General features: G+C 36.4%; 2 protein-coding genes across 2 annotated transcripts in view; both read left to right on the forward strand.

The window, feature by feature from the left end:
• The window catches only part of LOC145334931 (uncharacterized), a 60153-nt gene that overhangs the window by 30775 nt on the left and 7220 nt on the right, over window positions 1-22158 (forward strand). The window lies entirely within an intron of this gene.
• LOC145312310 (uncharacterized) lies at window positions 3-21588 on the forward strand. The gene is made up of 18 exons (XM_080151552.1): window positions 3-59; window positions 133-210; window positions 1242-1322; window positions 1756-1798; window positions 2162-2253; window positions 2843-2921; window positions 3374-3465; window positions 4151-4231; window positions 4606-4695; window positions 5182-5234; window positions 14656-14768; window positions 15036-15062; window positions 15974-16165; window positions 16368-16909; window positions 17095-17240; window positions 17927-18041; window positions 18641-18706; window positions 20013-21588. Exons 1-18 carry the CDS (start codon window positions 9-11, stop codon window positions 20103-20105), a joined length of 2034 nt encoding a protein of 677 aa, XP_080007678.1. The 5' UTR covers window positions 3-8; the 3' UTR covers window positions 20106-21588.

The following is a 22158-nucleotide window of genomic DNA, read 5'->3' on the forward strand; positions in this document are numbered from 1 at the left end:
TCAACAAAATGGACTTTTGCTCAAAGTTAAAGCCACCAGAAATCTCCAATTACAAGAAGGTGAGTTTACTATTTTTATACTTCATTATGATTGTCCTTAGATTATATTTTTCATTACATAAAATATGTTTAGAAGATGCAGATTTTCATAACTGAAGTTACGACTAAAACAAGATTTTGGTTTTACAAGAAAGGCACTGCTTATCATGAGGTAAAAATAAGTTAGTTTTTCTATTTTTCATATCTTACAATTACTCTTAACTTACAATTACTCTTATTTTTATGCCCGTAAATAAAAACATAGTTTTATGAAATAACATAATTTTCAGGAAAGTTCAGCATTGGTCAAGGACACGTTTTAGTTTGTTTGGCGGGTGGATGTCAAGTTGCCTGAACCCATCCCCCCCCCCTCAAAAAAAAAGGGATCAACCCCACACTATGATGGATATATTTTTACTTGAATGTTACACCAGATTTTCATGTTCTACAGTATAAGTTACGAAAAATGACCGGTCTTCAAAATTGTCTAGCCTCCCCCTCCCCCTTGTGATGAAGTTGTAACCCCCATGTGATCTTTATGTACATGTATATTTGTATTTAATGCGGTCAGTTAGATCAAAGAACATTTTCCGCCATTCAGCAGGCTACGAAAAAAAATTTTCAAAATGAAAAAATTCAGACCCTTATGCATTTTAAGTGAATTTTGGTTAAGCCGAAAAATCATAGATTTTGAGGTCTTGATACATACTTTTTGGGCTCAAATGACTTGTATGAGAGCTAGGAATTCGGATAAGGTGTCTATGGAAGCAGAATTTTATGCTTAAGATAAAACTTGACACAACCCCTATGCTTAATAAATTTTACTATGTGATTTTTCGGCTTAAGTAAAGTTTACTTTGTCTTTAAAAAATAAGGGTCTGAATTTTTTCATTTTGAATTTCTTCTTTTATAGTCTGCTGAATGTCGGAAAATGTTCTTTTGATCTAACTGACCGCAACAAACACGTAACGTATACTGTATAATAAAGTAAAACTTACAGCGGGTTAAAATAACAATACCCCTCATACATCCCCTTTATCCCAACCCCTCCACTTCTACTGGATAAACGAACAGAACAATAAATGAGCTCCACGATAGCAACCAAAATTGACGACTATTTTTCCACATTTCTATATCTATACACACAATAAAGGTAGACTCTAGGGGTAAGGCCCCTAGTCTAATAATAAAATTTAAATTAAGGCTCTGGAGAGATTAAATAACAGTATGAATGAGAAGTACAATGATCCTATGGAGATAAAGAGTAAAATTATCATAGATCAGGTTAAACATAAGTTTCATTCACTTATACAACTTAGTTTGGCAATAGTTGGTTTAGTAACACCATCTCCTATCAAATATTCTTTGGTTTGACACCACGGTACCTAGGATTTAGATATCGACTTCTAGTCTTGACTACCCTCTCGCTAAGGCATCTGACTAATAATATTCGCTTTAGATGCACCTAGCTCTTATACAGTCTCCCTGAGCAAAGTTCTATTGGCACCCTCTCGTAATTTTAATATTCTTTTGTGTAACTTAAGCTGCCCTTCAATGAAGCGTTAAATATTAAATATGTATAAAAGAGTTATATTTTATAGCATGGCATGATCATTTTATTTACAACCAGCCTGTCGCTTTCCTTAAAAGCATAAACCAATCGTTCTATAGATAGGTGGAAATCATTATTTAATATAAAATTATGTTTTATCTCTAGTTGATTCCCGGAATACCAGTTGCAGCAAATTATATGAAACTAGGTGATACTTTTATATTAACATCAATCCATTTGTTTTTAAATCCAATTATTTATTTTAACAGAATGGGTGGGAATTATACTAGTTTAATGAATAAATGAGCAAACTCTTTCTTGTTTATGTTCACCAACAGAAAGGCAGAATTTTCCGCACAAAATTTGAGGGATTGTTACTTACTGAAAATTATGCTAATTTCATTCATTATTCCACTTTCTTTAATTACTTGGAGTTGGAACATAATGTGTACATTGTACTAAATGGTTTAATTTTCTATAAATGTTTACAATGTTGTATACAATACAAGAATTTCTATAATTTAAAAGTTATTATTATGGCATTTAACTTCTAAGCTACTATGTCATTTAGGCTACAATAGAGGAATTGTAAGAAGTATCAACAGAGTAAATAATTCGGCAACAGTGTTTTTCTGTGATTATGGAACTACCAGTGATATCAAGGTTATGCATTTTATTTCATTCAAACACATCAATTTTGAAAAATCCTCAGCCGCAGTCGCTGGATGCCAGTTTATATAAGACGGCTGCAATAGTTTTATAGACCTATCAGCCGCGGAATGAAAATTGAAATGCAGCCCAAAACACATTTTATTTCATCTAGAGCAACCAAGCTAAGTCTCACTAAAAATGCGCGAAATTCAATATTTATCAAAAGCTTTGATTAAGTCTAACAAACTATAAATTAAAGAGAACTTGAGCGATATGATCAAATATAAATCGATTTATGATTACTTGGATGTTGTACCAGATTTTCATATAATCTAATAAAGTGATACTCACAGCTGGCTAAAAAAATAATACCCCACATCCACTACCGTTACCCCATCCGCTCCCCGCCTACTGGATGAACGAACTGACCAATAAATGAGATATATACTATAGTACAACCTAAATTGACGACAAGTTTTCCCCTGTCAATATATCCACGTATTCTATGTTCATTCAAATATTTTAAAAAAATAAGGATGACACTTATTACTTAAAGATATATGCAATACATAACATTTGTATAAATTATTTTATTTTTAAGATTGAAGACATTAGAAGACTTTACAATAAGTTTGGTGATTTGCCCATGCAAGGTTTCCAGGGCAGACTTTGGGGTCTTGGTAAGTACATTAAATGTATAAGTATAGACCTATAACCCAGACAACTACGTGAGGTGGGGATCTTTTTCGTCTGCTAGCAAATTGCTTTCTGCTCTTTTGTAGCGACATGGTTGTGTTTATATTTCCGACGCTATTGGCTGATATTCAAAGCCATAATTGAAAGTTGACACAATGTCCCTACCCCGTGAACAATAAACATACAGATATTTAGCCCCTGCCCCCTCTAATCTTTTACGTTGATGTAAGTACAAACCTAAATATAGTAATGTTTTTATTGATTTTCTAAAATTATAATTCACATATTATAATTAAATTAAAATACTTTGAATGTTAAATAAGAATGGAAACAGGAACTTTCCCTTATTAAAACAAACCCTAGTCATAAAAGATCCCATTGAAATTATTTGGAAGGTTCTCTAATGGCATGTAATTGTTCTTATTTTAATTTTTAGATGAGAGTGATGCGGAGGGTGACAATAAGGGTTTCAATCAAGTTGTTCTTAAGATAAGTGAGAATAAACTTGGTTACAATGCCACTATCAAGGTAAACTCTCTCCCCTCCTCACACAAATTATGAACGTCAATTGAAAAAAATGGTGGATTTTTTAAGAAAGGACTTGTTTCCTATGTGTCTTTTTGTATTACTATGAGAGTTATTATTTCTAGAATTAATAAGCATCTATTTCATAATTTACTTTGTTTGTACTTTTCATCGGCTTTTCTTCATATTTTATTAGATGGTATCATATTTATGTACATGTACAACGCTCTTATAGATGTTGTCAATTGTCATGCAAGTTATTTTAACATCCACTTTACATACCAAGTTACTAGGCTTTAAACCTTTTTAGTTTTGCATCTTCTGATCTATCGTTATTAAATGGACAAAAATAATTAAAAGAAATGGAGAAATTAAGAGAACTGAATTTTTTTTGCCATTTTTCTCCCCTCCTTGATGAATAAAATAAAGAGTTCTGAAAATATATTTCCATTTTTTTCCCTTCCTGGCTGGAAAGAACTAAGAGGGAGAAAAAAATTAAAAAAATTGCAGCAGGGGGAAAAATGAATCTTGTGCAGAATATACACCCCTGAAGAAATTCCAACTTTACATTTTTTTGTAAGCTAACATCTACCTGCTTCAAAGTAACATACAGAAAAGGTCACATACATGTTTGTAGTTGTTGTATATAAATATTTAAAGATAATTATGTTCTTTTTATGATTGTTAGATGAAACAATTCATGGATCAAAATTCTGAACCTGTTGTTCTGTATTTACATTCCATTGACGACGGCAAATGTCTAAATAAGGTAAGAATTGTCTATATCTTATTGCAATTTTCTTGCAATAGTGGCTAATCTTATCATAAATTAATTTAACCACGTTATCTCATTTGTTGGCTCCAAAATTTTGACTTTTGATTGGTTGGTTCAAAACTTAGTATCCAAACTTTTCAACCAATTATTTTAATCTTTAGAAAGGGTTATTTTGTTTATCATCATTGGGGATATACCTATATCACCTTATCATCTTATCTCTTAAGATCCCTGAGAACCTAGATATTTTAAAGAACATGATTCAATTTTTAAGTCAAAATATAATCTTTTAAATTTTGCTAATGATAAAGGTTTACCAACCATACATTTTTTCTAAGAGTCTAGATTATATTGCTAATTCATTTTAGGCGTTGGTAAAGTCTAAAACTGCAAATTGGTCGACAGAATATCATGAGAATGCTAACACTCTTGTTAGCTCAAGACTATTTATAGAGAAGGTACGTTCTAGCAGTTCATATGTATTATAAAAATCACGAAACTTTAAATTCTCAGTCATAAAAAAAAAATAAACTAAAATGTTAGTTATAACTGACTTTCTTTGTGAATTTAGCAGCCATATGCCATATAAGACTTAGTTTTTTTTTATAAAAGCTATTAATGGATACTGCTAGATATTGCCAGAGAGATATGACTTAAAACATATATAAAGGAAGCCTGCTGGAAAACCATGGCTCTAACTGATGAAAGACAGTCACAAGTAGACCCAATACCCCGAATTTGAAGTTTCCAGATTTTTAACTTTTGTTATTGAAGCTGAGGGCTTCAAATTTGGGATATTGCGTCTACTGGTGGCAGTCTTTCAGCAGTTAGAGCGGTGCATTTCCTGCGGGCTTCCTTAAAATTTTTTTCTGCATATTTGTTATTGCGCCTCACTGATAAAACACATACATTTCATGCCTCTAATACTTAATTCTAATTCATAGGAACTTCTGGGGTATCTGAAGTCAAAATTTACCACAGAAAGTAACATGCACAGGTAAAAATTGAAGGGGGGGGGGGAGTTTTGACACGTTTGCGTAAACAATGGGCATAGGATTTATCGTTGGATTGAGAGCATAGGTTTTTAATTAAAAAAGTATTTTATTACGATCTTTCTTAAAAATAAAGATTTTTTAGATAGGTTTCCAGGTTTAGGTGCTGCAGGTCTCCAGGTAGACTTTGGACAGGTAACAAATCAATATTTCTTATTTGAAAAGTTAGAGGACAACTTGTTAAACAACTTGTTCTGGTCCTGCAGGCCTCTTGGTAGACTTTGGAGAGGTAAAAATATGAATTTCTTATTTTAAGTTAAAAACTTACAAAATAAATAGGCATTTTTTGATAATATTTACATGTTTGAAGAAAAAAATAAAATAAAAGATGAAACCTATGCTCACTGTTATGTGTCAAAACTTCTCCCTCTTTCCTTTTTTTGTTGGTAGACAATGATGGTATAATTAGATAGTAGGGAAGCAATAACAAAAATATTGAACAAACGAACAGAGTAAGGGGGGGGGGGAAGTTTTGACACATTTGCGTAAACAGTGAGTGTCTTAACCTCTTTTCGAGGAAGCTTTGTGTTTATCAAGTTCGAAATTAATTCCTTATCATTATCCTAAAACTAAGCGCAAATGTCGTCTGTTTTGGCTTTCCCTTCATAATGTGGCGCGGCATAGATTGTTTGTATATTTTGATGCGCACGTTCGTTACTTTTGAATGAGATATGAGTGTGTGAAGATTTCGGAGAACAAAATTGGGCCTATCATTGGTCTCATAGTGTGTGAACGACCCTAGTATATCAGGGATTTGAAACCATAAGAACTTCAGGTAGGATTTATTAATTTTATTAGGAAGAATGGTGTATAGGACGATTATATGTAGTTTTAAAAAGGCTTTAGCCAGCTAAGCATGAAACTTAATTATGATTAATATATGTTTTAGTAATTTTTATGTGCCTTTATTTTGCATTTAACAATGATTTATTAAACCAAATAATTTTCCTTTAAAGCCAAAGTTTCCAAAGATTCTTAACCGTAGAGAAAAATGATTTTTAAAAAAAAAGCAAATAAGATTACGTGGTTATAAATAACTGGAATTATGAACTAATTGATTTTGTAATTTCAGGACTTTGAAATAATTTCATCAATAAATCTATATTCAAACCTGCTGTTGAAACTTGATGGTTCCTGGTATTGGGGGTTTGTATGTTCGCCAACTGATCTCGTGAACTTCCCGCTAATTCGGAAGTCAAGCTCAACCAAAGTGTCATGGTTGAGACAATTTCAAAGTGTCTGATGAATAGGCGTTAGCATTCATCAAGAGATCAATAGCATCCAGTGAATTATTGATGCAATAAACTGTGACAATTTTTCTGTGAAATAAGTACCTAGTGAATCAATATGCCACTAACCAAAAAGCAGAAAATTGAGCGAGCTATCGCTATTGGCAGTGAAAGGCTAGAAGTGTTTGACGAACAGTTAAAAGTGTTTTATGACAATCTAAAAGCCTGCCAAAGTTTTAGTTCATGTGAAAATGTGACTGTAAAATCAATTCGTGACATTTTTAGTGAGGTCAAGGACCAATCTGACCTAATAAAAAGTCTAAAACCTGCCGTGGAGACGAGTGAGCTGCGCGAGTTCAAGCGTGATTTGGATGAAGCTAGTGAGCAGAAAACTGTTGCAGATAAAGTTTATGCGTCGTTGGAGCAGTGTACAAAAATTCTGTACTGGCTTGACAATGATTCAGACGACGCGAGGTCAAGCACTGTCGCCAGGAACCTCGACGTCATTGAGAAGGTGAAGATGGACATGGGAGTGCTTAAAATTTCCGTGGAGTTGCGCCAAGAAGTACGTGATATGTACCGAAGGCTTAGAGAGATGGAACGTCGTTCATCTAACCTGGATGAGAGTGGGACACCTGCCATGCTCTCCAGAAGTATGTCTGCCGTGGATATTCGGAGTTCCAACCCGCAGTATGGGCGCTGGGACAACAGTTTGTTGCCGTCGTTCGACGGTACTGACACGGATTACCCAAATTTTAAACAGGTCTTTAAAGATCTATGCTCTGGTTATGGATTTGCTGACCAGAGGTTAAGTCTGATGTTGTGTATGGAGAAGGTGATAACCAACCCGGAACTACGCAAGCAAGTGTCAGCGATTAGAGATCATAATGAACAATGGGCGTTTCTTGATCAGATGTTTTTATCAAACACTCGCCGGTTCATGAGGATTTTAACTAAGTTGAACAAGATGAAACCTGTGGATAAACCTGTGGACGTGGTTAGCGCAATTGCTACCTTCAAGAGCATGATGCAGGAGGTGGAAGCCATCGTTGGTTCTGCAGCTAAGGATTACAATCACCTAACTCTTATTCATATTTTTAAAGACAAGTGCCCTGAAAACTTGAGAGACAAAATTATGATGGAGCTAGGTAGCATGAACCAACCAAACATCCAGAAGATTGTAGAACTGCTGGAGAGGACCAGGGGTGCCATGTTGGCCGGTGATATGTCCTATGACAATGGCGCCGGCAAGAGAAATCGTGACAGAGCTGCCGCCGCGCAAGTATCTGGCCGCAACGACAATAAGAATGGAAAGGCTGGAAAGGACAAGGCTTCCAAGTGGAACAGTGCATGTCCTGTGGAGAGCTGCAAGGAGAAACACCCGATTTTCCGTTGCCTCACGTTTAAGAAGATGGATGTGGTTGACCGAAAGAAAGTTGTCCAGCAGAAGAAGTTATGTGAACTCTGCCTATGTGACGGCCATACTGCTGACAAATGTAATAAATCGGATAAGCTTGGTGTTTGTGGTACCAATAATTGCGACAGATACCATTCCAGGTTACTCCATGAGGCTAGTGCTGGTGTGAATACAGTTTACAAGTCAAGTTCTGCACCCAGCCCCTGTACCTTCTTACTTCAGTTAGTTCCTGTTGTAGCACCTGGCGGTTGCACCTGCCACGCCACGGTAATGTTTGACTCTGGGGCAAATTTGCCACTTGTGTCTGAGAAGTTATCCAACAAGTTGAAGCTGAAATCTACCGGCAGATATACAACTATTTCTGTAGCTGATGGCAGTGAGTCTTCCTGCCGCAATGTTGTGTTTTATCTGAAGGATAGGGACGGCAATTTGAGGGAGTTTGAGGCAGCTATCATGCCTACCCTCGGCGGGGCCAACGAGATGCGCTCGGTCCACCCCGAAACTGCCGCCGAGATATTTAAAATGCCGCCAGAAAGGTTTACATATATTAGTGGAGGCTTAGATATCATCATTGGAAATACACATCCTGACGTGTTTCCTTCAACCTACCAGAAAGTGGGCCAGTCTATGTTGTGGCGAACCATTTTTGGTAGTGGTTTTATCTGTACGAGTGCTGACGGTGGAGCTGGAGATCAAAAGTCGGCTTATAAGGCTGTCAGTATCAGTGGAGGCACCTTGCCAGACTTTCTGACGTCTGAATCGTTTGGCGTACAGCCGCAGGCACTTTGTCCAGGATGTACTGCCTGTCAAGAGTGCAAGGCTATGGCCGATGGCACTACCTGGGACCAGCGTGAGAGGCAGAGGATAATTGAGGCAGGTTTAACACTAGACTTGCAGTCCAACAAGTGGACAGGTCAATATGCTTATATTGAAGATCCTCACACTTTACCCTACAATGAGAGTTTAGCCCGCAAAATTGCTGAAAAGGATCGTGCCAAGATGGTCAAGGAAGGTACCTATGGAATGTATGTGGAGGTATTCAACGACGCCATAAAAAGAGGCGTATTTCAAAAAGCCACGCCTGAAGAATTGCAGTATGAAGGGCCTAAGTCTTGCTCATCAATAGTGGTTGCTTTCAAGGAGGATTCAAGTTCCACACCGATGCGATTGTGTGCAAATAGTTCTCTGACGTTCAAAGGTACCAGTTTTAATAACATAATGCTGGGAGGCCCGCCGCCAATGCAGAAGATTTTTTATCATTTGATGCTTTTCCGCGGTTACAAGGTTGGAATAACCGCGGATATTTCCAAGTTTTATAACTCCATCCTGGCCACAGAGTTCGACAGCCAGATGAAGAGAGTTTTATTTTCCCCGACGCCAGATGGTCCTCTTGAGATTTACCTGACTAAAGTTGTGAATTTCGGCGAGTTGGCTGCGGGAAACTTGGCAGTTACAGCCCTGAAGTTGACGTCCCGCCTGTTCGGCGGAAAGAGTGAAGCAGAGGTCAAGGAGATGTATGGAGAGGGGCAGATAAACGGTAGTGAAATTGTTGCTAAACCTGAATTATGGAAGGAGCCACAAATACCTACCTACCCTGATGAGGAATTCAAGTTACCTCAGATTCCAGTTGCAGTCAAGCTTGAGAAGCACAGCTTCATAGATGACATTATTTCGGGAGCAGGATCGAAGCCAGAAGCCAAGGAGATGATGAAAGAGGCCGACAGAATTATCGGCAAAGGTAGTTTTTCCTTCAAACAAGTCATTTATTCTGGAGATGATTGCCAGCCTACCAAGGTTCTCGGGCTGATATGGCAGCCAGCCACCGATGTGTTGTCCATCGCCACAAGAGTCAACCAAGATGGTAAAGTCAAGGGAAAGAAGGTGAAAGAGGATGCTGATTTGTACAACCTCCAGGACGCCTTGGACGAGAATCTGACAAAGAAGATGGTCCACAGGTTCGCCGCCCAAACCTTCGACCCGATCGGGCTTTGCAGCCCTATTCTGTTGAGAATTAAACTTGTCCTGCGGAAAACATGTTTGCTGAATTTGGGCTGGCAAGATTTCATTCCAAAAAGTCTACGGGATGAACTTGTTAAGTCGCTGGAGGACAGAGCTGAGGTCGCTAAATTGGAGTTTGACCGTTGTGTGGTCCCGGAGGAACCAACTGGCCTTCCATCCTTGATGATGTTTTCGGATGGGTCATCAGAGGCTTATGCATGTGTGGGATATTTGAGGTGGCCAACTAGACAAGGATTTGAAACGTTTCTGCTAGCCACCAAGTCAAGAGTTGCGCCGGTCAAGTGTGAATCAATTCCACGCCTTGAATTGATGGGGTGCCAGATGTCCACAAGGTTGGCAAAGTCCATCAGAGATGCCCTGCCCTTTGATATTATCAGAGTGATGTACTTTACTGATTCATCGTGTGTTTTATCACAAATAGTTTCCAACAGTGCTATGTTGAACACATTTAATTCTCATCGTATTGGAGAAATTCAATCTGCAACCAACAAGGATGACTGGAGGTGGGTCCCGGGGACGCACAATGTTGCAGATTTGGGCACCAGAAGCACCTGCAAGGTATCAGATTTGGGACCAGGCTCCAGGTACAGATTGGGCCCAGAATGGTTGCGCCAGGATGAAAGTGCGTGGCCGGTGAAAACTGCCGAAGAAGTCAAGCAGGTTTTACCCCCAGAGGAGTTGAATACCAAAATGGTTAAGTTATGTTCAATGAAAGTTGCCGGAGAAGCCGCTGAAGATGTCTTTAGGTTTAAGCACAGGAGATCATTTGGACAGGCCAAACGTATTATGGCAGCTGTCCTGCAAGTTGCGAACACCTGGTTGAAGAAGCTAAAGAGCAGACAAGAAGGTAAGACTACAGCCGCTGGTAGTCATGTAGCAGCCGCAGATTCTGTGTACAAGCCGTCTTTGTACAATTTTATGGCGGCGGCGGAACTTTTCATTGTGTCACGAAGCCAAGAGGATGAGTGGATAAATGACGCTAAAGGCAATTATGCGTCATTAAATCCATTAGTGCATGAAGTATCATTGACCTGGCCTGTCGTTGGTCCCGGAGGAATTTATGTGACCAGGGAGATGAGAATACTTAAAATGGTTGGTCGTGGAGAGCCCGTCATTGACGCCATTACTGGTGGCCGTAAAATGATATTTGAAGACATGCCAGGTTTAATAATTTTGGAGCCTGGTAATTGGTTAGCTGCTGTTTTTATGAGAGAAGCGCATGTTGAGCTTCACTCTGGAGTCCGTGGAACCTTAGCTGAGAGCCGCCGTTGGTGCTGGATTGTGAAGGCAAGGAGGTTGTCCATCATGGAAGTGAAGAAGTGTTGGCCCTGCAGTGTTGAGAGGGCTAAGGAATGTCGTACTACCATGAAGGATGTGTTACCTTACAAGTTGGTCCCGAGCAGGCCTTTTGAAGCTGTGCAAGTCGACCTGATGGGTCCGCTGGTTACGAGGAGAGCTGCCGCCAAAACGAGGAGTCAGACAGCAACGAAGAAGGTGTGGGTGTTCGTGGTGGTCTGCAGGTTCTCAGGGGCGTTATGGTTAGATGCCTTGGAAAAGTATGATACCAGCAGTATCCTGTTGTCCCTGCGCAAGTTTGAAGCTGTTCATTGTCTGCCGAAGGTCATAGTAAGCGACATGGGCACACAATTATCCGGTGCTCGCAAGGTTTTAGAGCAGAAGTTGGGCAGCCAGGTAGAGTTTTCTTGGTCTCAGATCCCGGCCCGAGCCCACCATTTTATTGGGCAAGCTGAGAAAATGGTGGGATTAACCAAGAGATTGCTGTCCAAGAAGTTGGTGAATAGTTCTGTTAATTTCAACGAGCTCCTGGTGCTGTTGGCGGAGGTTAGCAAGCTGATGAATAGCAGACCATTGACGATAGAAGCTGCGAACGACGTGGAGAATTGGCGGCTGATTACCCTTGGCCAGCTGCCGGGAAATGTTGACCGCCAGCCGTTGTGCAATGTGGCGATGAAACCGGAGGACCAAATTTCCTCCAGGTTGAAGTTGTTAGAAGATTTATCTGCCCAGTTTTGGACTGCCTACCGCCAGGAGATCCTACCGAAGATATTACGGATGTCCAAGTGGAAGGATGAGATGGCGGAGCCACTAGCTGACGGAGATATAGTTCTGGTTACGAGTACCAATCCACTGATGAGATGTTTGAGGATGGGCCGAGTGACGAGAATTGAGGATGGGAGAAAGACTGCAAGAGTCTTGTTCAGACTGACAGATAAATCTCCCCTGGAAGAACATGCTGTATCAGTCAGGCAGTTGTTAAAAATTATGATTAATAATTGATTCTTATTTTATGGAAATTAAGATTTTTTTTTAGTATAAAAAGCCACATTTTTCATATGCCTATTTTTATGCCTAAAATAAGAATCAAATGAAATGCGATTAAATTTTATTCTATTTCATATGCTCAAATTTAATTTTATTGAGTTTAATTTCTTTTCAAAAGTACAATTCATTATAAAACTTACCTGAAAAGTTTAACAAAAAGGAATAAATGTGTCGAGGTTGCGTGATTCGATATTTATTCTAAGTAAAAAATCAAGTATTTTTTAGCAGATTTTTTTAAAATTATATATGAATTTCAATCAAGTAAAACATTTTTTATTCAGAGCAAGGAATGATTGAAAATTCATATTAAAAGTCTCATATTTTTTACAAAGAAAAATTGGTATTTTTTAAAAAATAATTCCGATGAAAAATTCTAACGAAGATATTATTATTTTGCTATTCTTTAAGTATTAAAAAGTTTTATTGTTGATTAAGATATTACAGTTCTTATTCATTAGGTTTGAAAAACTTTCTGCCCAAGGATTTTGAAATATTTTTTCTTACTACTCTTTTTGATGCTTAACAATTTAGTTATAAGTACCTATAAATCTTAATTTTCTTGTCTAAGATTTATTTCGTTTTATTTTTACCATTATTTGTTTACATTTCAACCTGATTTCGTAGGTACTTATTGATTTATTAATAATGATTATTACCTATTGATTATGAAATGATTATTATTTAGTATAGTTGTTATATTTACAACATCATGATTAATAGGATTATCTATTTTAGGATTTGTGTATGTGATCTTGTGATTGTCATGTGCATGGAATGTTGTATGGTACAAACCAATCCCCATCCTTCTATCCTAAAATGTGAGGTATTATGAGTCCTAGTGAGGAGTATAATATTGTGTATGCATTTCACGGGGTTTCATTTAGTTAGGAGCAAAATTGTCACGTTTTCGGGATGTGGCCATTCTCATGTGATTATGGTGAGTTGAGTTTAGTGAGAAATGTTGCTAGTGCTCAGCGCAAAAAAACCTTGAATCTCGTTAAGGAAGTTAATTTGACTTTCAAACGGGGGGTGTGTCTTAACCTCTTTTCGAGGAAGCTTTGTGTTTATCAAGTTCGAAATTAATTCCTTATCATTATCCTAAAACTAAGCGCAAATGTCGTCTGTTTTGGCTTTCCCTTCATAATGTGGCGCGGCATAGATTGTTTGTATATTTTGATGCGCACGTTCGTTACTTTTGAATGAGATATGAGTGTGTGAAGATTTCGGAGAACAAAATTGGGCCTATCATTGGTCTCATAGTGTGTGAACGACCCTAGTATATCAGGGATTTGAAACCATAAGAACTTCAGGTAGAATTTATTAATTTTATTAGGAAGAATGGTGTATAGGACGATTATATGTAGTTTTAAAAAGGCTTTAGCCAGCTAAGCATGAAACTTAATTATGATTAATATATGTTTTAGTAATTTTTATGTGCCTTTATTTTGCATTTAACAATGATTTATTAAACCAAATAATTTTCCTTTAAAGCCAAAGTTTCCAAAGATTCTTAACCGTAGAGAAAAATGATTTTTAAAAAAAAAGCAAATAAGATTACGTGGTTATAAATAACTGGAATTATGAACTAATTGATTTTGTAATTTCAGGACTTTGAAATAATTTCATCAATAAATCTATATTCAAACCTGCTGTTGAAACTTGATGGTTCCTGGTATTGGGGGTTTGTATGTTCGCCAACTGATCTCGTGAACTTCCCGCTAATTCGGAAGTCAAGCTCAACCAAAGTGTCATGGTTGAGACAGTGAGTATAGGCTTTATCTTTGGTCTGAAAGGATAGGTTATTAGGGATAAAATCATTCTTATATGATGGATTTTCCCAAGTTTAAATATTTTTTGGATAGGCCTCCAAGTTCAAGAGCTGCGGGCCTCCAGGTCCTCTCTGTACAGGTAAAAATAAATTTTTTTTTTTTGAAGAGTTAGAAGTCAACGTATGAAACAAAATATGCATTTTTTTCTTCTAATATGTGAATAACATTTTAAAAATATGCATATTTTGTTTCATAGGTTGACTTCTAACTCTTCAAAAAAAAAAAAAATTTTTAATTTTTACCTGTACAGAGAGGACCTGGAGGCCTGCAGCTCCTGAACTTGGAGGCCTATCCAAAAAATCTTAAAACTTGGGAAAATTTATCATATAAGAATGATTTTATTCCTAATAACCTATCCTCTCAGTCCAAAGATAAAGCCTATACTCACTGTTTACGCAAATGTGTCAAAACTCCCCCCCCCCCCTTATTAGAGTAGATTAGTCAAAGGTATAATTAAATAAAATAGCAGAAGTGATTGTAAATAAAAATAACATTGTTAAAATACAAATTAAATTATTTTTTTATTAAGTTTCTTGGTGGCAAAAGAAAATGAGATAACAAGAAAAGTGTTTACTGAAGTTGGTTGTGAAAGTGTTGACCAGGACATGGACACAAGCATATCAAGCATCTCATCTTGCTCAAGTAAACATTTTAATAGATTTTATATGGAGGGGGTTGTATTTACCTAACAATCGGGTAAAATTTGAAAGCACCCAAGATAGTTGAAAAATCAGAGCTTCAATAAAGCTTCAATGGGGGGGACAAGGATATTACCCCTTTGCCAAACCCCCCTGGACATAAGTTTATGCATATGCAAGGTTGGCTTTTCTTAAATTAAATGCTTAATTTATAGTAAGTAACTTTTAGCATTGCTTTGTTAATACCAATAACTAGTAAATTGTTTTTTAGGAATACAGCAGAACGTCAAAATTAATGAGGAATTTTGTTCAGCCTGAAATCTTCATAATTCAAAAAAAGAGTATGCCTTTCTCGTCATTGGTATGTCCATTCGGACATCAACAATGATGGTATCCGAAATGTTTGTCCGTCCCACTTTTTTACTTTGTCTGTCTGTTCCATTTTTTGATTTGTCTGTCTGTTCCATTTTTAACACTAACTCCAACTTTGGCTATAGTTCAGCTAGAAGAAGATATGCTTTAACAGTTCTAGAATCATCTAACTAGGCTTAATCAATCTAGGACACCACCAGGGTTTCGGATCCGCATTGATTTTTTGCGGATCCGGATCCTCAAAATTTGGTCAGTGCGGATCCGGATCCTGTTCCGGATCCTTGACAATAAAAATAAAATCACCAAACTTTTCAAAAATATTTATTCTTTAATTCGAAGTCAAAAATACTTTTAATTTTCAAGTATGACCCTAAACCTTAAAGATTGGCTCTCATCAAGAGAATGTCTGAGATTTTATATAAATTTAGGTAGATTTTTCTATTTTTTCCGCATTTTTTTGAGTCCAAGGATCCGGATCCTTGGGCTCGAAAATATGCGGATCCGGATCCGGATCCAGATCCGGATCCGAAACCCTGGACACCACGGACATCCGCTTCATGTCATTCTTAGATCCGTCCGTCCGTCAAATAAAGTCAGCAAAAAACTTGGTCTACAGCAGGTTTAGAAGAATGTTTCTTTCAGTTTTTCAACCGTCTAACCAAGCCTAATCAATCTAGGACTCTACGTTCGTCCGTCCTTCTAAGTAAATTAACAAAAAAACTTGAACTTTGAACTATTTGACCAGAAATAGGTATTCACAAAGCACCAGTTCTCGTCCGATCACTGAAGTTAAGCAACTTCATAGGAACAAAGAAATAAAGGCTGGAAAAAAATTATAGAACTCTTGGATTAATTCTCTGGTTGTGAATTGGGTGGATGATGTGTCAGATAGTTGCAGTGAACATGAAAATGTAGCAGAGACACAACATAAAGCAGTTGGTACTCAGATTAGAGCAGAAATTCAAGATCAAGGAACGTTTTTTTTAACCATTTATACTGAACCAAACATTCGCCTAGTTGTTGCATTTGGCAAATTAAAATGACTCTCAAAGGCTTATTTCAGTGCAAGTCTTTATCTTCTGTTGGCTATCAAATGATTTTAGTTCAGATTTAGGTATGAAGGATATTTAATTTGTTGTCCATAGCTTGTTTTTGCTATAAAAAAAACATGTTCCTGTTAAAGCCTTTCCATAAGACAATTAAGGCTAGTTTTAAAATAATACGTTAACAGTTGGCTGCGTGAAACAGCAAGAAAGGAAGTTGGAGAAAGAAGGAACAGAACTGAAACAAGTACAGTTAGATGTTAAGAACCAGAATGTATCAAATAAAGCTGCCAGAAATATCTTCAAAGATGGCATTAAGGATAACAAAAATATGATTGCACATGCTGACAGAGATGAACACGACCTCAGTGATGTAAATAAAGCTAACAAAAATGTGATTTTACAGGACCTCAATGGTGACAATGAAACTAACAGAGGTATTGCACATTCACAAGACTCTAATGATGACAACAATGCTAACAATAATTTCTTTGCACAAGACCTAAATAATGACAAAAATGTGATTGCACAAGACCTAAATGATGCCAATAGAGATGTCATTCCACATTATTTCAATGAAGCTAACAAAAATATTAATGCTGCACAAGACTTCATGGATGCTGAAGAACAAACATCTACTATAACAAGTGATTTGAATGGAAATAACATAGAAGTAAAATTTTCAAATGCCCAAAACCAGAAGAAAAATGATAAAGATTTATTACCATTCAGGAAAATATTGACATAATTTTTTTGGTGAAATTAGTTTTTTTCCATTTCTTGAAGTAGTCGTTTTACCCTATGGTTAAGAGCCCATGGTTTCGGAATTTTATTGAGCTACTATTCAACATGATCAATTGTACTTTTATCACAAATGGTACGGATTATAATATCCTCATGTCAATATTCTATTTTAGAAATAACTCAGTATATTTCTTCAAGCTGAGTGCTGAAGATAAATTTTTAATACCTTTTGTGTATGGATGGGGAGGCTGCTGGATGCAGGGAAAACACATTTCCAGATTGATTCCACAGTGGAGTGGAGCTGATCTCTTCGAGAGGTAACAAAATGAAAAAGAATTTCATGCATGGGCGTGCCCAGGGTTTTTGCCAGGTGGTGTTTGAAATTTTGATAATCTTCGCACATTGTTTGACACCACCCTCAACCCACAACTTTGGGGGGGGGGGGGGGGTAATACAGACAACACGAGGTGTGTTTTGTTATGGATACAACACCTGAGATGTTAATCCCATACATAATCACAATACTCAAAGTCAAACAAGCGTCATTTGAAACATTTTTCAACACCCCACTTAAATTTGAGGTGGGGGGGCGTATCATTTTACTTTTTTTAACTTGACACCCCCTCCCCACCCCTTTGGGGGTTGGAACATGGGGATGTAGTCAAGTTGACCATTTTTAAGGGGGGGGGGGGATGGCTCCGGGGAATTGGTGGACACCGAGTTGGGTAAATTCACCTCTCTTAAATTTTTCAGGGGGTTGGATACAACACCATTCTGCACGCTTCTGCTTTCACATTAAAATTTAAAGGGAAAACTTGGAAATTCTCGAACTTATAAGGGAAACTGGATAAGAAAATCGGGGTTGTTTATATGTCAATGTTATTCTTCAGCCAAAATCCTTGAAAATATTTCAAGTTAGTGCAATAAACTATTTCTTTTATCTTGATAATTAAACATGCGCCTGATGAGAAACAATATTTCATATATTTTAAATAATATTTAGATTACTAAATGCATCTGATTGGAAGAATATGGTGAGGCATAAAGATGTGAAGACAGATACTGATGACAATCTCAACTCTCTCATTCTCAGAGTAATAAATGCTGGCAGCGAAGAGGTGATTTTAATAATCAGCTTATATCATCAACGAAATTAATTCGGAAAAAATAGCGCAACCTATACATGATTTTCCGCTGTCGTTGGGGAGTGTATACAAAACCGCGACATTACAAAACCGCGACATTACAAAAGACCAACATTCAAAAAGTCTTAATGCTAGAAGGTCATGGCCGCAAAGCTCGCCCCCCTGGCCTGCCTAGCCGCGGGAACTCGGCCCCCTTGCCTATAACCTCATTAAACTATCCACGAACGTGAGCACGTGATTCTAAGAACCTTCCAGCATTGATCCTAAGTATTTTCTTCCAGAATATAATAGGTCACTATTAATCATTAGTATATTGACGAGAAAATTTATATTTCACCACTTCAAGTTGAAAAAAAGTAAAAAAATGTCCAGCATTTTTAGTCAAAATTCTATCAAACGTTTAGTTGAGTTCCAGGTGTCTTTAATTGTCCATGTTGTCAAATGCTAAAAATTAAAAGTACATTAACTATTTCGCATTTGTATGTTTAAATCAACGCTAATATGGATTAATTTACAACATACATATATAACACGAGAAAAATCTAACCCGTATTAAAAGTTGTTAATCTTAGGATAGTTGCAGATTGTACAGGATGGTTGATCTACCAGACATCCTTAAACATTTTATCTATGACAAGGTATTATTTTTTTCCTTTTCTTTATTATGGTTGGTGGTTAATTGGTTTGAAGCGCCAAGAAATTTAAAAATGTGTAATGTCAAAAATTTTGTATCTGATTTGTAAAAAAATGGGCGTTGATTTTTGAAACATGGCGACAGGATCCGGATCCTCAAAATTTGGTCAGTGCGGATCCGGATCCGGATGCGGATCCGGATCCTACTGGATCCGGATCTTTGACAATAAAAATAAAATCACCAAATTTTTAAAAAAAATTTTATTCTTTAATTCAAAGTCAAAAATACTTTTAATTTTCAAGTCTGAACCTAAACCTTAAAGATTGGCTCTCATCAAGAGAATGTCTGAGATTTTATATAAATTTAGGTAGATTTTTTCCATTTTTTCCGCATTTTTTGGAGTCTAAGGATCCGGATCCGCATTTTTTTGCGGATCCGGATCCGGATCCTTGGACTCAAAAATATGCGGATCCTTGCGGATCCGGATCCAGATCCGGATCCGAAACCCTGCATGGCGAGAAGCTCAAATTATTTTTAAAACCTTAAATATATATATATATGATATACAGTGTGTTTTTTTTATGAGAACTTTAAAAAAAAAAGCAATTTTACCCCACTTATAGTTATCAGAGTTTAATGATTAATGGCTTATTTTCTTCGTTTTTTAAGGCAATTAATAGAACACCAAAAAAATATTTCAGTTTTTATCTAAAAAGTACAGTAAAATTTAAAATTCAAAACTTAGGTGTCAACGTCTAAAAATGGTTATAGCGCATTTTTCTTATGCTCAAATATTCAACCTTTTGCAAGAATAGCTGCTAAACACTTGAAAGTTGAAATATAGAGCTAAAAATGTATACAGATACTATTAGGGACATGTACTAGAACACATCAAAGTTTGATGGTCATATCTCAACCAGGGAGGGAGTACTGGCCCCCCAAAGTCGACTACAGAAAATCCAATTTTTTTTCTTGCAAAGGGTAGAAGATTTAGGCATAAGAAAAATGCGCTAAATCCATTTTTAGATGTTGACACCTAAGTTTTGAATTTTAGATTTTACTGTGCTTTTTAGATAAAAACTGAAATATTTTTTTTGGTGTTCTATTAATTGCCTTAAAAAACGAAGAAAATAAGCCATCAATTATTAAATTCTGATAACTATGAGTGGGGTAAAATTGCTTTCAAAAAAGTTCTCATAAAAAAACACACACTGTATATCCAAAAATTACTAAAGCACCAAAAAATAACAGTTGCCTACCTTGCCTTTATAAAATATATTGTCTGTACCTAATCATGTTAATATTTTTAGAACGAGCTAAACAGGATAGCTGACCTTATCAGGGACGTATTAGAAGCATTTAACTTCATAGAAGACAACGATGTGACAAATTCTGACCATTAAAGTCAGTCTGATACCAAATAACTTTTCAGAAAAACATTCTCTAATTGTAAATTAATTCATTAATAACAGTGACAACAGTTTTAAATGAACCCTTACTGAATTTACATTCATTTATTAACCTATAAAAAAGAAAAATAGACCATTAGGGGGTTAGAGGGAAACGCCCTCCATACTTCATGACTTATTCTAAGATATTTTGATTACTTACTTGGTCAGCGGCCACCAAACCCTGATCCAGCTAAGGTGTCCAGAATTAGAAGTGACAATCCACTAGGTGAGCAACTTTGACAAAAATAAACCCTTATATTATCAGGACCAAATTCTGGAGGGTAGGTCAACACCATAACAGTGAAAGATTATCTTAACAAAACTTCTTCAAATGAACACATGTATAGTCTCATGCAATTTATCAATATGAAGGCAAATCAAATGTCTAAGCCATTTTTTTCCGACAATAACGCTTCATAAACATTAAACACAAGTATGAGATAGCGGGTCAGCTTCAACTTGGAGCTTGAGTTGGCTCTAGTGGCTATACAAAAGTGTCTCAACCTGCTCCATGACTTCTAAGGTCCAAATGCTAAGAAACTATGGCTAATCAATCAGTCAGTCAATAACAAGTATTATCTTAGGAAAGCAAACATGATGGAACAAAATTCGTATTGTCAGGATTATTATGTGAGATTTTAAGTAATATATCATAAGTGAAATCTATATTTTATTACTTGGACGTTGAACCAGATTTTCATGTACTCTGATAGTGAAGCCCGCAGCTGGCTAAATTAGCTAAATCATCAATCCACCCATTTACCCATCAACACCTCCTACTGGATGAACGAACTGACCAATAAATGAGGTCTATATTAGCAAGCTAAATTGACGACAAATTTTCCCATTTCAATATATCCACATATAGTCGTTATATTCTATGTACATTGTACAATCCATTGATGTTGTATATCATTAGTGATGTATTGATGCTGTAAACTATTAGAAAAATTAGTTGTAAGGACTCAGCAGGGCCGGGAACTTCCTAGCTGCGAAGCCTGGAGGAAAAATAAGCCACCTTTAATTGACATCAATAATTTATAAGTTTAGATGTATACACCAGTCAGTACTATATAACGTCAAAGCGGAAAAATTAGTAAAATGAAACTAAAACGTTCCCTTTTAAAGTTGAAATTGACAAATCTTAGAACCAATGAGCTTTGCATTATGGTGTCAAAGGTCAATGGGGGTATACAGTTGTTTAACTCTTACCCCCCTATTACTTATTTATCTTTATTGTCGCATCACGCCTATCTTATAGCCAATTTAACCAAACCTAGCTAAAAGCCTGCTATATGCCTAAGTTCGTTAATTATTAGACATTTGTATTCTGTTTTATAGTTATTTAATATACGCATTAGTTTCATGTTTAGTTTTTTCCATTATATTCATTTTTTACACCAAGTTTCTTGTCAATAAAAGTAAAATACAAAAAGAGCAGTTTTCATTCATTTATAAAAACCCGCTGATATGATTGGTGAAGAGCATGGTGTATCTGACCAATGAGAGAGAAGCCGAGTCTATGACGTCAAAATTGTAGACGTGGAAGCTGCACTAAAGTTGTGAAATTTTTGCATCATAATATAGATAGGTATAGGTTTTTCTACTGTATAAACCGTTAAACTAAACGATAGGCAACTTATATGATATTGAATTGCGATTTTTAAAAATGTATCGTGCCTTATTTTGTATTATTGGAGAAAAATTGAAGAAAATTCGCTAAATTTATGTAACAACTTGAATTTATTTCTATTCAATCCCAATTTACCCCATATAAAGGTAAATTTTCTACTCTAATTTAACATTTGGGTCCATAAAATGACCTTTAGAGGTGCCTGAGGCAATGCGATGGTCCTACAACATTCTATTCAAGTCTCAAATGTCAATTTGTCAAATTGAATTTATATTATTTAAATTGCCACTTGGCATTTATTCACGCAACCTCGGAAAATGTCCTTCCTTTAAAATAAGGTTGCCAAAATACAAGAATAAAAATATTTTAATT

Source organism: Acartia tonsa, chromosome 2 (assembly GCF_053477335.1).
Source record: "Acartia tonsa isolate MP-2025a chromosome 2, ASM5347733v1, whole genome shotgun sequence".
Lineage (NCBI taxonomy): Eukaryota > Metazoa > Arthropoda > Copepoda > Calanoida > Acartiidae > Acartia > Acartia tonsa.